The sequence below is a fragment of the Nyctibius grandis genome, chromosome 5 (assembly GCF_013368605.1).
Source record: "Nyctibius grandis isolate bNycGra1 chromosome 5, bNycGra1.pri, whole genome shotgun sequence".
In the NCBI taxonomy this organism is placed as follows: Eukaryota; Metazoa; Chordata; class Aves; order Nyctibiiformes; family Nyctibiidae; genus Nyctibius; species Nyctibius grandis.
Window position 1 is genome coordinate 72,849,850 of NC_090662.1, and position 14,825 is coordinate 72,864,674.

The 14,825-nt window shown below is 37.2% G+C and overlaps 1 protein-coding gene across 1 annotated transcript in view; it reads left to right on the forward strand.

The window, feature by feature from the left end:
• CACNA1C (calcium voltage-gated channel subunit alpha1 C) overlaps positions 1–14,825 on the forward strand; it is a 447,783-nt gene that overhangs the window by 20,679 nt on the left and 412,279 nt on the right. The window contains 2 exon segments of the mRNA XM_068400796.1: positions 8,073–8,406; positions 12,041–12,146. Coding sequence (XP_068256897.1) covers positions 8,073–8,406; positions 12,041–12,146 — 440 coding nt within the window.

Below are 14,825 nucleotides of genomic sequence, written 5' to 3' on the forward strand. Positions count from 1 at the left end.
TTGTATTATAGGCTTCTCTGTCTCTCCTGGTATGTACATCGATTATCAAACTTTTCATATTAGTCGCTTGCCTTGGGGCTTAACATTCAGTAGGCACCATGCTTTTTTTCCCTCTTCCTCCTCTCTAAAAAAGAGACCTTACCTCCCAGTCTAGTTCTCTTGAATCTGTAGTTACAGAAGAGAAAATCAGAAGCTAGATGGATTTTTCTGACTGCTGAGGATTTTCAGACTTGTGGCTTTCTAGATTCTTCTGAGCAAGACTTGACAAGATGCCTCCTTGGTGAAGGAGGCAGAACAGACTGTTGGTTTACTTAGTTTTGTTTCAGAATGGAAAGATGAAACTAAAGAAGTAAAAGAAGGAACACTCAAGTGATGGAATCTTAGATGATAGCTTGTTATCACCTGCTAATTAAAAGGGAGGAGAGGGGAGGAGTTCTATCGTTTGTGTTATTGTAGACCAAGCTGTAAAAAACCAAATTTGTCAGTAAATAAGAATATAATTTGCTTTTACTACAAGTACAGGATCGTGTCTTTTATTAAAAAAAAATCCAACACAACCCAAACACCTCCCCCTGCAAAAAAAAAGAAGCCCCCAAACCAAAAAAAGCCCACCCCAGATACCTGAATTGTGTTCATTTTCAAACAGAAAGAAAGGGAAATGTTAGAAATTTGTATCTCGGTGCCTAGATCTTTTGCATGTCTAAGTGCATATGGAGGAAAGATCTCAGGAAGCAATGGGTTTCCAACATACTCTGAAACAAGGTATTTTTACATGGAGAGAACTATATATGTGGTGATTTTAAGGGAAGAGTTGTCCCATGATTTATTCCAGTGTTGATAGGAAATTATTATTGCTTGTAGTCTTGTTGTGCCTTATTCATGAGCCAGGAATCTGTTGTGCTGGATGTTCTATCAATATAGAATAGAAGTCTGCCCCTTTCTCAGAAAATTCAAAATCTAAATGGTGTTGGCAAAGTTACGATAACTTACCATGCAGTGTCCGTAGTTAATTTTCAAGCATAAATATTTAACTTGGAGGCATTCAATACTTGCAGTGAGGGGAGCTTGTGCACTTACTCTCTTCATTGAAATGGACTTGTTTTTTCAGATTGCTAATAGCTCATTACATCTTCATATGTTCATGGCATGCAGCAAAAACCCCTCTGTTTGGAGGGGGGAGATAAAGGAAAACAAAGATGTAGTTGCAAATGAAGCATGGTTCTTGAATAAGATTTTTTTGTTTAGATTTTAAAAAGTGTTTAGTCTCAACTATGGCAAATGAACTGTCTTAAATCATATATCTTTTATGTGTGTGTTCTGAAGCCCCAAAACAATTTACAGGAAAAATTCTTTAACTCTCTTATCTGGGCTAACAACTACACCCTTAGTTTTAGTCTGACATGACGTTTAAAAGTATGTGTGTGTATTATAAATTTTGTTATAGAAAAAGCCATAGTTCAGGTTGTAATCCAGCTTTCATTATAACTCCTGTCTCTACTTACAAAGTACCTCCAGAATAATCTTTTTGGAAAAAGCTAGCATCGCTTTAGCAGTTAGCTGTCAGAATTAACATCTTGTCAACTTTTTTTTAAAACAAAAACAAATAAAAATATCCAAATCATGCTTTAAAGAAAGTGAGTTTTAGGTGTGTGCAGCCCTGCATTCACTAGGGGAGATTTCCAGGGATGTCAACTGAACATTTAATAAAGATTTCCAGAAAAGGTTGTTTTCTCATACAAATAAGTGGTTTTATTTCATTTCAAGTTTTTAAACTTTGTATATGGCTAGTTATTATTGTCCTGAGATACTGAAAGATGTTTAGACGTTTAGACAAATATATTTGTAGAGTGAGGTTTTAAAACCAAAGAAATAGAGTTCCAGGTCAACTGAACCACAGGCCCTCACCTTTCCACTGGTGGATTGATGAGCACGCATGTGCAAGTCTTATAATGTGCTGATGTAGCTGTGATGATCTAAAGGTTTGAGTGAAGCAGGGTTTACTCAGAGGGATCACTTTTGATTGATTAACTGATGGAAGAAATACATAAGCTTTCTGTGCAAAGGCCTGCCTTCAGGTCAAACTTGCTTTAGATTAACAAAAGAAACTTTTTCGCTATAAGTCTTGCCTCATGTATGTGATTCCATGGAAATGTTTTTCTGGCCTGGTCTAAAAGACCTAGAGTGTGGGAGGTACTGCCACCAATCCAGGAAGTCAACAGGTGTGCTTCACTGTCACTATGGTTAAAAAGTGTTTTCCTAAGGTAAATTGTGAATTTTTCATACTGCAAAAGCCATTGCTTCTGCATTGCTTCACTGTGAGCAGGGTGATAGATATTCCCTTTACGTTCTTTGAAATAATATACACACACACATATATCTATAAATATATAGTAAAAACATATATGTGTATATATGTTAAAAAAATATGTAAATACACTTAAAGACTGTTGTCATACCCTCCTCCCCCTCATATCCTCAGGAGCAGCATTCCAAGTTCTGACATTTCCCATTTCTGTCACTTTGCCTCATAGCTCATGTTTTCTAGGCCCTTGGTTGGTCTCCTTGTTCTCTTCTGGGCAGCCTGAACTGAGCCACATCTTTCCTGAAGTGTGGAACCTGAAACTGCCCACTGTATTTCAGCTGAATCCCTGCCAATATTGAGCTGAACTGTAGTGTGGCATAGATTTTTATCCCCGTTTGTATACTACATTGCAATGATTGCATTTTGTGGGAAGAAGGCAGTATGACAATATCAACTTCTGTTCTGTTGGGGATCCAATGTAACCCTCAAGGCTTTTCTGAAAATAATTTGGGCAGATGATTCATTTTGCTTAGCTACTTTGCATTTGTCCCTGCTGAACTCCATTCTATTTTTAAGACTTTTCTCCAATTCATGAAGTTCATTTTGAATTCAAATCCTGTCCTTCAGTGTATTTGCTTTGCCTCCCAGCTTCATAGTTACCTGCTCGCTTAATAACACCATTCACCATTTCATCATCCAGATCATTAATGAAAACATTGAACAGACTCTGATCCAGGGTAGACACTTGGGTACCTCCATGGGACACGTCCTCCAATTTAGACTGTGTACTAATGATATCTGCTCTCAGGCATCCACTGGTTTCATACTTATGTTATAGCAGTTTTTTTCTTGCTCGTATGTCCCTAGCTTCCTTGTGAAATTGTCATACAAGACCTCATAAAACTACTAATAAAAATCAGGAGACATGGCATCTACTGCTTCCATCTTGCCTGTGAATTCTGCTACCCAGTTCTGGAAGGAATTAGCTTTCTTTGACACAGTGTATTCGTGACAGATCCATGTCTGCTGCTGTTTTCCTCCTTGTCTTCCAAGTGCTTGTGACACTTGTTTATTTTACTTATTCTGGATTTTTTTTTCTGGAGACTGAAGTTCAACTGGATTTAAACTTCCCCTCCTTCCCACTTTTTTAACTGAGGACTCCATTCACCCTTTCTCAGTCCTCCGAGATCTTTCCTGTCTTCCAAGAGTTTAAACCATCAGCTAACAGCTTTGAGATTACTTCAGAAATCTCTTTAAATATTCTAGGGTGCAGTATCTAAGTAGCTGAAAACAGGGACATTATCTAAGTACTTCCTAAATTGTTGTTTCCCTTTTACAGTTGGAAAGGATACCTGTTTTGGTTTGGGGATTAATTGTGCTAGTCACCTGCTCTTGACAGATTTTTCTTTAGGAAAAATTGATGCAAAAATGTCATGTAACGCTTAAGCCTTCTTACAATCGTCTATCAAATGCTGCTCTTTTTCCAATGGTTAATGAATCAATGTTTTCCACATTGTTCCTCTTATTAACAGATGATCTCATACCCTGACTTTTTTTTTGTATGTTTTTCTTCATGTTTCTTGTTAGGCACCTCTCACTTCAGTCTCTTGTAACGTTTTTCCTGTGTGCTTGAATTGGTCTTACACATGATCTTAGTAGTGTGAACAGTTTCTTTCTTTGCTTTCTTTCAGTGTTGAGTTAAGACATTATGATTTAACCAGTTTCGTCTTTTACTGTACCCATCTCTCCTCTGCTTTGGCGAAGAATACAGTTGTTCAACACTGTTTCAAGGTTTGCATTTTTAGGATTTTGATGTTTTTAAAGTGATGGAAAAAAAGAATGGTGACACTCCACATCAGCATAGCTCTATTTTCATTTAAAGAATTAATCTAAGCACAAATTCCTCTAAAATAAATGTGTGGCTAACTAGATGAATTCAAGAAACTCAAAAGTTACAATTCCACTGTGTCATTAACTTGCCCCTTCCCATATAGAATGGTCATGGTTTAGGCTTTTTTTTTTTAAATGATGCTTTTGAGATAGTTAATACGTGGCATGACAGATGTTATTAGAATGCAAATAGCAATTTCAAAGCTATTAATGGTTATCACTGTATATTTTAATAGTGATTTTGGTGTTGACCATTTTGGTGATTTAGTTGTAAGCTTACCATGTCAGGTATTTTGTGCAACATGGTTCATTTCCTGTTGTATAGCAACCTTATCTGTTAGTTTTCTGAGCTAACTCTGATTTTTGAGACCCGTATTTCTGTTATGTCTGCATTTGAAGTTCTGCAACTTTGCATTTTTGCAGAAATGAAAGTCTGTCTCAGAGACTTTGCAATCAAATTTGTTCACTTATATGGACTTTTATGTTTAATTACTATTCAAATGCTTAAACTCATGACCTGTAGCACAGAAGTACTTGAGAGAGGAGAGTTTTGCACACTAGCTGGACATAGTCAACAGTGCAATTCTTGCTGAAGGGTGGTAGGGATTAGCAGGGTGATGATGCTGTGGATCACAGTGCTCAGTGAGTTATTGCATTTGGGTAGGGGCTCAATCTCCATTTCCCACTTCTGGTCAACTTCCATCTTAATAACAGTATAAACAAATATGATTAAAGTGATTTCGGTATCGTGAAACTTTATTTGTAGTGGGGGAATAGAGTGAAGTATTAATTGCTACATTGCAAAATGAAAATAGCAAATCCAGCAATCACGGCGCTCAGGTTACAGCAAAGTTTTGTGCTGAGGGAGAAATGAGTGCTATAGGTAAAATTTAGCATGGTGCTTCACAAGTTCAATGTGAATTGAGTTCTGCTTACTTCCTAGGAATTAACACTAAGCACTTAGATTAGAGGGTAGAATTTCATTCTCCCTGAAAGTTTGGCTATGCTGTCTTTGAAAATATTTTGCTCAGTTCTTGAATGTACTTTCTGTGAAGCTGCGTGAGCTTCACTCTTTAATTTAAGCTATTTCTTTAAAATGAAGTATAAAGTAATTTGTCACTGCCATTAGTTATTTAGTACAGATAGTCTGCAGTCTCTGAGCTTCATAAAACACAGATCCTTATCAGTAATCAATATTTGTAATATTTGTTAATATAAATCTGTCATTACTGACTCATCTTTTGAAATTAATTTGAGACAAAGCACTTTATTATGGGACTGGTGATCATGGTAGAAGAAAAAGCAATGAAACCACCAGAAGTGGTACCCTTAACTTTGCCGGCGCATCAAAGTCAAAATGCGTGACCTTGAATCCTCATGTGACACCTAACAAATAAGCAGTAATAATGGAGAAGCTCGACACATTCCCAAATTGCAGAAAAGTCTTCATTAAGATGCAGCAGCTGTTTATTTTCAGGTCCACATGGTCTAGTCAGCATGATAAGAACACTGTGGCGATGGATCAGCAAGTTTGCTTTTACTGGAAAACACACACATCTTTTTATCCACTCTAATGGGTCAGTGTTAAAGAAGAGCTGGAGTTGGAGAATAATTAGAGTAATTTTCCATTTATTTTTCTTTCCAGCATGCCTCAGGCTAGGGAGGTCAAATAGATGCTAAAGAGAAAAACTGCATCTGGAACGAGTCTGCAAATAAATATGTATTCCATGAGTAGTGCTGTGTACAATTTGCTTAGTCTTAGAAAACTAACTGAGTTTGTCTGCCAGTTGATTGCCTGCTTCATCGAGGAAATCTGCTTAGCCTGTGAGATTCTGAAAGCTCTTTTTTTGTCAGTTTCAAAATCTGAGGGATATGAATTAACTATTTCCCATTTCTTGTTTTTTTCTGCTTTCCCTTTCACATATCAGAGTCATATTACTCACCAGCTTCCTTTGGCTGATTTGCAACTAAGAGATTTTTTGGTGAGCAGAGACAAGCTCTAGATTTTCCTGCTAGACAATGAAACTATAACAGCCTGGAAATCTTATGGCAATGCCTGGCATAAAATAACATCTGACTCTATCATGTCCTTCCTTGCGATTCAGTGAGATGAATTTAAAAACCTTGCATGCTTTCTAGGTAGAGGCATATCCTGTTGCACTCTGTGTGTCAATGTGATTGTATTTATTTTGCCTGCTTTAATTCATTTGTAATGCAGTCATTGCTGTGATATCTTGGCATAGCACACCCAGCTATGAAATATATGCATCTTGGGTAATTATTTTTGTTCAAGAACAGTTTGCCAGTTCCCCAGTTTTGAATGTCTTTCATCCGATTTTTAAGGAAAACAATGTCATGTGGTCTTCTGTTTGCTTTGTCCAGTAGCCTATAGCAGCCCATCTGATCTATTTAGTAACACCATATTTCTATTATTCAAAAGTGGAACACAGTCAATAGTAGATGTCGAGCTTGCTTTGAAATACAAGATGATCTAACCCTTTACTGCATTTTTACTATCTGCCTCTTGCACATATGCTTTTTCTGAAGCATAGTCTCTGCTGATCACATGTAAGGGGAAACACAGTCTCTTGAGTGTGCAGTGTTTTGAAACTGAACTCTGGTTTCAGAGCCTGTGAAGGAATAAAATCTGTAGACCATTTGGGCTTCCTTTTACCTGTCTCAACATGTGGGCCACAGGCAAACTTGCCAGTCCACAAAAAAGATAAGTAATCTCTTAAATATTATATAGGACATATCTAAACAAGACGTTCTGCCTAATTAAAGTGTGCTGTTGTGACTTTGTGTAGATTTTATGTTGTACTTTTCTAACATGGTTTATATTTTCTTCTATGAAGTGTCTGTGGCAAAATTAAGTTAATCTTTCAGAAGTTCTCACATATCTCAATTGAAGCGTATTCCAAAGAGTAAGGGAATCTGTTTTGAAGTTTCAAAATTCACTCATTTTGAAGTGATTGAAGTTTTAATTTGGATCACTGAAAAAGTCTCATTGAAGAGCCATAGGTGACTTTAACTGTCTTTACTGAAACAATGGAACAATTACACTGGCTTGAAAGGGTCACTTTCATTTTTTGTATTAGTAAGACCTTCTACATATCAGCCACATGTCACCTGACGTATATATTCTTCTTAATGCACGCTTTTAAGGTTGTGTTACTCCATTGATTTCAATAGTTCATTTATCTTAAAATCACCTGATGAGGATAAGGAATCAACTCCAGTTTCTAGATGTATGTTGGTTGGCCTAAACTATCTGCACAGCATCCTATAGAGCACGAAAGCCATGAACCCTGCCTTTGCATTCCAGTTTCTGCTTCAGTGTACCTTCAAGTCAGGCTGTTCTTAGGCTTATACATGTGTACTGTTTGCAGAGAGAATTAAGCCCATTGTTAAAATTTCACTTTACCTTGAGGTAATCTTGAAAACATAAGGATTTTTATGATAGGACTTGAGAATCTCGTTTGGGTGTTTTGCCACGTCCTAAACAGCATAGTGCTGCATGTCTGTGTGATAAAGTGATGAGAACTAGCCTCACTTTTTGAGCTTTCAAACAATCCAACTTGCAAAATATGTGAGGAAAAAATGAAAAGGACAGTTTCTTTTCTGTGGATCCCTGAAGCTTGTATTGATTTGAGGCACTTCCAACAGCTCAGTGTCTGTTGGGTCTTGTTGCAGGATGAATGATTGTCTAGTAGTCTTACTTTAAAATGAAGAGTTTGAATTAGAGGAACAAGCTGGTAGTAAGTGGATACCCTACACTTAACCTTAGCTCTTGATTTTACTGATACTTGAGGTTTTTAAAAACACTATTTTCTGCTGTTTGAAAAATGTCTTCACAAATTTCTGTTTTTTTCTTTCATAGGTTCCAACTATGGGAGTCCCCGTCCAGCTCATGCCAACATGAATGCCAATGCAGCTGCAGGGCTTGCCCCAGAGCATATCCCTACTCCAGGGGCAGCTCTGTCCTGGCAAGCTGCGATTGATGCTGCCAGGCAAGCCAAACTGATGGGTAGTGCTGGCAATGCAACAATATCCACAGCTAGCTCCACGCAGAGAAAACGGCAGCAGTATGGGAAACAGAAAAAACAGGGTACCACCACAGCTACACGTCCTCCCCGGGCACTGCTATGTTTAACACTAAAAAATCCCATCCGGAGGGCATGCATCAGCATCGTCGAATGGAAATATCCTTTTTGGTGTTCTCACTTAGAAAATAGCAAATTGTTTGTGCACATCAGGCACTATTTATAAGCGTGAAGAAATCAATACATTAAGTTGAAAGGCACCACTAGGAACATAAAGTACACGAATAGTTTTTGATGTCTTAACTGACATCATTTATGCTGGGGGAAAAAAATGTTTAGGGCTGAAGCCTTAGCTATAGCCTTGTGTAAGAATCCACTAGAAGTTTAAATGATAAATGTTAGGGGTTGAATTCTGCTCTTTTAAAAACACGTGGCCCAGGCTGAAATCGATGGGAGATATGCAAGATATCTAAGGCCAGAATTGAACTGACTCTATGGGATTGATAGCAGCTGCTGGCTTTCCCTTATTTTTTTTGCAGGCACTTAAAGAGATGCCACCAGTTAAACCGCTCTGGTATTTTGAATCATATGCTTTTTTTTAAACATGTGGCATCACACTTCCTACAGTACGGAGGAAAGGATGGGACAAAAGGAGGAGAAAAAAACCCAAGCGTATGTGCTAATACCCTGAGTCAGGGCTAAGGTCTGTTAATTATATTGGAATTCCACTTTAACTAATAAGGCTCACTAATGTATGGTAAGAGATACTGGTTATCTGGAAGCAGGGAAAAAGACAGTTAAGGTAATCCTGCAACATGTACAAATGCAGTACAGGGCCAGGTCTAGTAGTCTGAACAAGAGACAGACTGTGCCACAGATGATAGATGATAACCACTGACACAGAACTGCAGAATGTAAGGGTCAGTACTGCTTCCCTGGAAAGTCAGTGGGAGTTTGGCCATTGGCTTCATGATGTGGAAGGAGCAAAGCCTTTTTAGTCACCCAAGTCTGATCATCACAAGCTGGAATTTGAGAATTTGGTGTGAAACACAAAATGAAACAAAATACACCTCTCTCACTTCCCCAAAGAGAAAACAAGACTAACCCTGAACAGTAATTGCCAGTAAATCACAAACTAATGGGGTTCTTCAGTAAATACAAAAGAAAAAGCATATTGTTAGGGGTAGATAAGAATGTCAAGGGAAGGCAGTACAGAACTTAGCAGTAGCTAATATGATAAAAAATGAATGATGGCATTTAAGACAATGTGATAATATTGTTCATTTGGGGGTCTGGTGTGGGATGTTAGAAAGATGAAAACAGAATATGAATATATTAGGTCTTGCTGACATGGACATATTTTTCAGATTAAGAACTTGTTGAAAATGCTCCTGTCAATTCTTAGATGTCCTTAAACTACCTGCCTGCCTATTCCTTTCTTCAGATGCTAATTTTTAATCCCCCTGATTAAGTTTGCTACTTTTTATCCCTTTTTGGCACAGCTCTGATATGCATAAGATGATGGATGATGGCTAACAAGATGAAGTTGAATATCGGTTTACTTCCCAGCACCCCAGTAATCACATGTCTGGAGGGAAAGAGCACAGAGTGACATTTGATAAATGAGTAAGATCAGCAATGAATGATGGGAATGACGTGTTGTAAAAGAGGGTACAACACTGCTGAGATCAAGAGAGGACCAAACAATGCGATGAAAGCAATCCAAAGATGCTGATGCTTGCATTTTTTGGTTTTGTTTGGGTTTAGGTGAGTAGATGGAAGTAATTTTTTTTTTTCCATCAGAACCTCTCATTGGACACTAGTGTTTATAAATGTGAAACACTTCAATTACAAGAAACAATGTCAAAGAGTTGTGTTAAGGTTTAATTTTATTCTGTACTCTGACTTTTCCTGATTGCTAAAAACTACTGAGAAAAGCTGAGCTTAATTTGCTGAACTACTAAAGTCTAAGCATAGCAGATATTAAACAAATATCAAATGGTACTTCTGTGGTATTTCTTACCCAAACATTATAGTGTTAAGAGCCTGAAGGTGCAATTGCATATAAGAAAAACTGAAATGAAGTAATAACCTTATTTTGCAAAGATTTAGCTGTGTATTTAGTTTTCCGCTGTGTATGTGGTGTTTTTGTAGATTTTATAGCATTTTATTTTTATAGTGCAAAAAAGAGAATAGAAGTAAAAAAAAATGCATAAACAGTGATAAGTTAATAGATAATAATCCTGTCTGGGAAAAAAGCAATTAAGAAAAGCAAAGCCTATGGAAATTCAGGTCTTTATGCAATAAACATATATACAGCCTGAGATATCCAAGAAGTCCCATTGATTTCACCTGTAATCTACCTACCCTGATCTGCTTTTCTTCCTCAACATTATTAGAAATCTGTTATTCATAGGTTTAAGCACAGTAGTCTAGTGAGTTTGGAACCCTTTGACTCTCCCATATGTGAAATGTAGAATGTATCTGAGCATACACAGTGATCAGGTGCCTGGGATTTGTGTAGATCTTGCAGTTCATGCTGCTGCACATCCCGATCTCCAGTTCTTTCCTGCTAAAACCTGCTGAGAACAGTAGTCTGCTGACCAAAATCATACATGCTGTGTTGACATTTGGCAACACTGCAAAGCCAGCCCCATGGTAGATAGATACATTCATGCTCAAATGCACTCTATGGCACAGGTTATACTTGGCATTCTCCCTGTCCTATCCTGCTCTTCATTCCCCTCCAGAGTACTGGTGAGTTATCCCAGAGCTAGCCTCCAGGATATTCTTGCAGGCAGGTAAATGTAGACAGACTGTACATCTGGTCTGTAGTCTGAGTTTGGAGACACCTCGTAGCAATTAAGGTTAAGAAGTCCACCAAAGCAGGTGAAGTGCAGTGCCGGCAAATTGGTCAGTAGAAAAATGCCCTTTGATTCCAATGGAGAGTCAGTGGGGCATCAAGGTTGTGCAGGATTTGTTTGTTGAACATCCCAAATGTTTGGAGTTTTTTTCCCCTAACAAAGTTGATGCCAGGCTGAAATGCCCCTGAATTGGTACTAGTTTCTCTGTCATAAGGAATTCTTAGCTTCCTGGTGTCCCTAATATACTGTGTAGGCACGTTTCTTTTCCCTGTGATGCCAAATCAAATGTAAATAAAAGAAAAAGAAATGCTTCCTCAAACAATTTTTAAGCAAAACAAGTCTACATGACAATATGCAGTATAAGCACATTTTGGACACAGCCTTTTTTTTGCCTTAACAAACTGTATCATCATTTAAATATCTTCTGACTGAATGTATGCTTGTATTTCTTGGGCCCTTGCATTTAACTTTGAGATATGAGAGAGACTGAGAAAGGGGAAAAAAAAAATACAACAACAAAAAAAAACCCAAAAACTTTTGTTAATATTATTTCAGGATTTGTAAACGCAGATGGAAAAGACTGAGAGAAACTAATCGTAAGAGGAAAGATGACAGTCCTTCCAGAACAGGCTTCTGTTATTAAAAGTAGTACGGCCACACTTGAAGGAAAATAGGGAAAATGCAATTTAAATAAATAAAAGAAGAAAAAACTTTTAAGAAATCTGTGTTTACTCTGGCACGCGACTGGCCTACACTGCTTTTGACATATTAGGAAGATTCTTGGCTGGAAGCTCCTAAAAGCACTTAGAAAGGCATATGTTTCTTTTCAGAATATAAGGGGCTTGGAATGTTTTCTTTAAACAGAATTCTTATAAATCTTTTTTTTTTTTTGTATTTGTGTGTGCACATTTTGGAACAATTTCCTTAACTCCATTCCTCAGACCATTTGAAATAATTATTTTACTGACTATTTTTGCCAATTGTGTGGCCTTAGCTATCTATATCCCCTTTCCAGAAGATGATTCCAATGCCACCAATTCCAATCTGGTAAGTCCTTGATGGTGTTTATTCTTACTATTTTGAAAGTCCTTTTTTAAAGCGACCAGAGGGACTGTTGAAGCTGGGGACATAAATATAGCCACCAAAAAATGAGAATATAATAGAGTAAAAAATGATTTTTAGTGCTATGTCTCCTCTATCCATGTTAGCACCTTTTTCACTTCAGCTGGCTTTAGAAAAGAATGTTACAAAAATTACCCGTGAGCTGTATGTGAAGTTTTGGTTAACAAATTTCTGCATGCTGCAAAAGTGCTTGGTAAGTTTTAAACTGCAGGTATTTGTGGAAGAAATCTTTTTATCATGGATTATATGGTGGGTTTTGTCCTACAAAGTGCCTTTGTGAAATTGATACTGTCCTCTCAGGTGATACAAGAGAGCACAGCTTGATGACTGATTTCTGGGAAGGACATTAATGCTTGCATTTCAGACACATGTTTGGTTGAACAATGTTTGTGGGTTTGTTTTTGGTCTCTTTTAAATCTTCCCTCTTGTTGGGGGAATACTGCTTTTCCTCTGTCAACATTAGCATGTTGGTACTTTGGGATAGAACTGTACGTATAAAAAGGCAAGAATCTACTTTTGGCTTAGCATGAAGTCATAGCAAAGAATTCTGTTCAGTAAGGTCACAACACAAAACAGCTTTAGAATGCAATTCACTGAATTAGCAGAAAACATTTTTCTTTCTTTCAAATATGTGAACAAATCTCCTACTTGTCTGGTTGGATCAGGATGAAAACTTGCTCCCAGAGTTTGAGTTGGGATGCTATTTCCTGATTAAAATTTACTGAGACATAAGAAATTTTAGAGCAACAGAGGAGGAAAACAAAAGCCACACTTCCAAAGTAATGATAATTGGGATAGCTGACAGACATTGTAATTGAAATGATCCATACTGTTCTTGGAAGTCTTGAGGTTCTATAAAACAAATCACGAGCTTCAGGACTTTGCTGGAACAGTACGTCTGTGTTTTAAAAAAACCAAAACCAAAACAGCAAAAACCAAAAACCAACAACCCAACCAAACAAAAAAAAAAAAAAAACAAACAAGAAATTGTAGTGCAGTGCTTTTCCACTCTAACTCCTTAAAGAAGTTTAAAAATAGGAGCAGGAGGAGATAAGCAATTGTTAACTTTTAACTATTCTCTATATTTACAGAATATGTGAGTTGGTATTGTTTCTCTTTTACTGCTCTTTCTTTGTTAGCTTGACTTAGTGTTCAACAATGATGAATTGTGGTGTGTACGTTTAAAACGCTTGGGTATGGCACCTTTCAAAAATTAATATCTTTTATTAAAAAAAAAGCAGATTCAGTTGATCCTCTGGCTATAAAAGACTTGTTTATTGCATGTTCTGACTTTCAAGGTTGAAAGAGGAAAACGAAGCAGAGCTGAAAGTTAGATGACTCTTAATTTGTCTTGAGTTTAATTGGGTGTGGATATTTGCCTTATTTCAGTGAGAAGACTACTGGCTAATACTAGGTTGGGAGTATATTCATAATTGAATGAGGTATATTGAAACTGTTCTACTATTGGAATATATATGTACCTTGTGAGCTTGAGTTGCTATTCTGCATCTGTTTTCCAAGACATCTTTTGCATAATTTGGTCAATCTATCAAAACACTTATGTTATTTGTGAGTTGGATTTAAAAAACTCCAGCCAAGCAAGAATGATCATCTCAGGAAAGTTTAGAAATGTTATAGCCTTGAGGTTGAGGAGGCATTGTTAATTTATCTAAATAGCTGTTTCACAGAAGTAAGGGGAGAAGAAAGTAAAATGGGGAGTCTGCTTGACTACACTTTGTTCTTTGGGTCTTAATGGAAAAAATAATTAAAAATGGAAAATGGGATACTTAGTATCCCATGAAGGGCTTGCACTAGTGGAATTAAGACTCTATGCTATAGATCAAACCCTGGAGCTCTGTTTGCTCAGTAGGCTTTGGTCCTGTGATCTCCCATTAGTCCCTGTTTGTGGTTGTTGGGTTTTGTGTGTTTTGTTTGTTTGTTTTTTTTCTTAGGGTGATAAACATATATCTTGGCACATATATACTGCTGCTGGTAAACAAACTTTTTGAGTATATTTACCGCATTATATACCGCGCATATGCCGCATTCCAAAACTTTTCATAGAATTGTGAAAAGTTGTATGTTGTGATTACTGAGTAAAGTACTGAGCAATAGGGAGGGGAAGTGGAGGCAAATGGGTGAGATAAGGGTGAAAAAATGTGTTAGTTGTGTTTGGGAATGGGATGAAAGAATAGATGAAACTTGGAGTTAAAGGAAAGCTATTCTAGATGGCAGGAACTGTAGAAGAGTGGGACCTTACTCTCAAAGAACCAAACTGTACATGGAAGTGACTAGAAAGAAGCTGGGGTTAATAATGTGTTCCTATAAAAGCTCATGTACTCACTTAGGTTTTTTTTATTTTTTTTGTCTACCTGTGAACATGTATTTTGCAATCAGATTTATTTTCTAGTCATGAAGTCTAGAGCTCCAAAGGCTATAATCTGAAACAGGAAAGGAGTGTATGTCTGCAATGTGTGCATGTAGGTTAATAGCAGGCACAGATGTGTGTACTGTGCAGAAGTGTGAGTCTGACCAAATGTATAAAGAATCTTCCTAGCTGCCCAGAAGAAATTTTCACTTGTGTAAGAACTTTTGATTCATTTC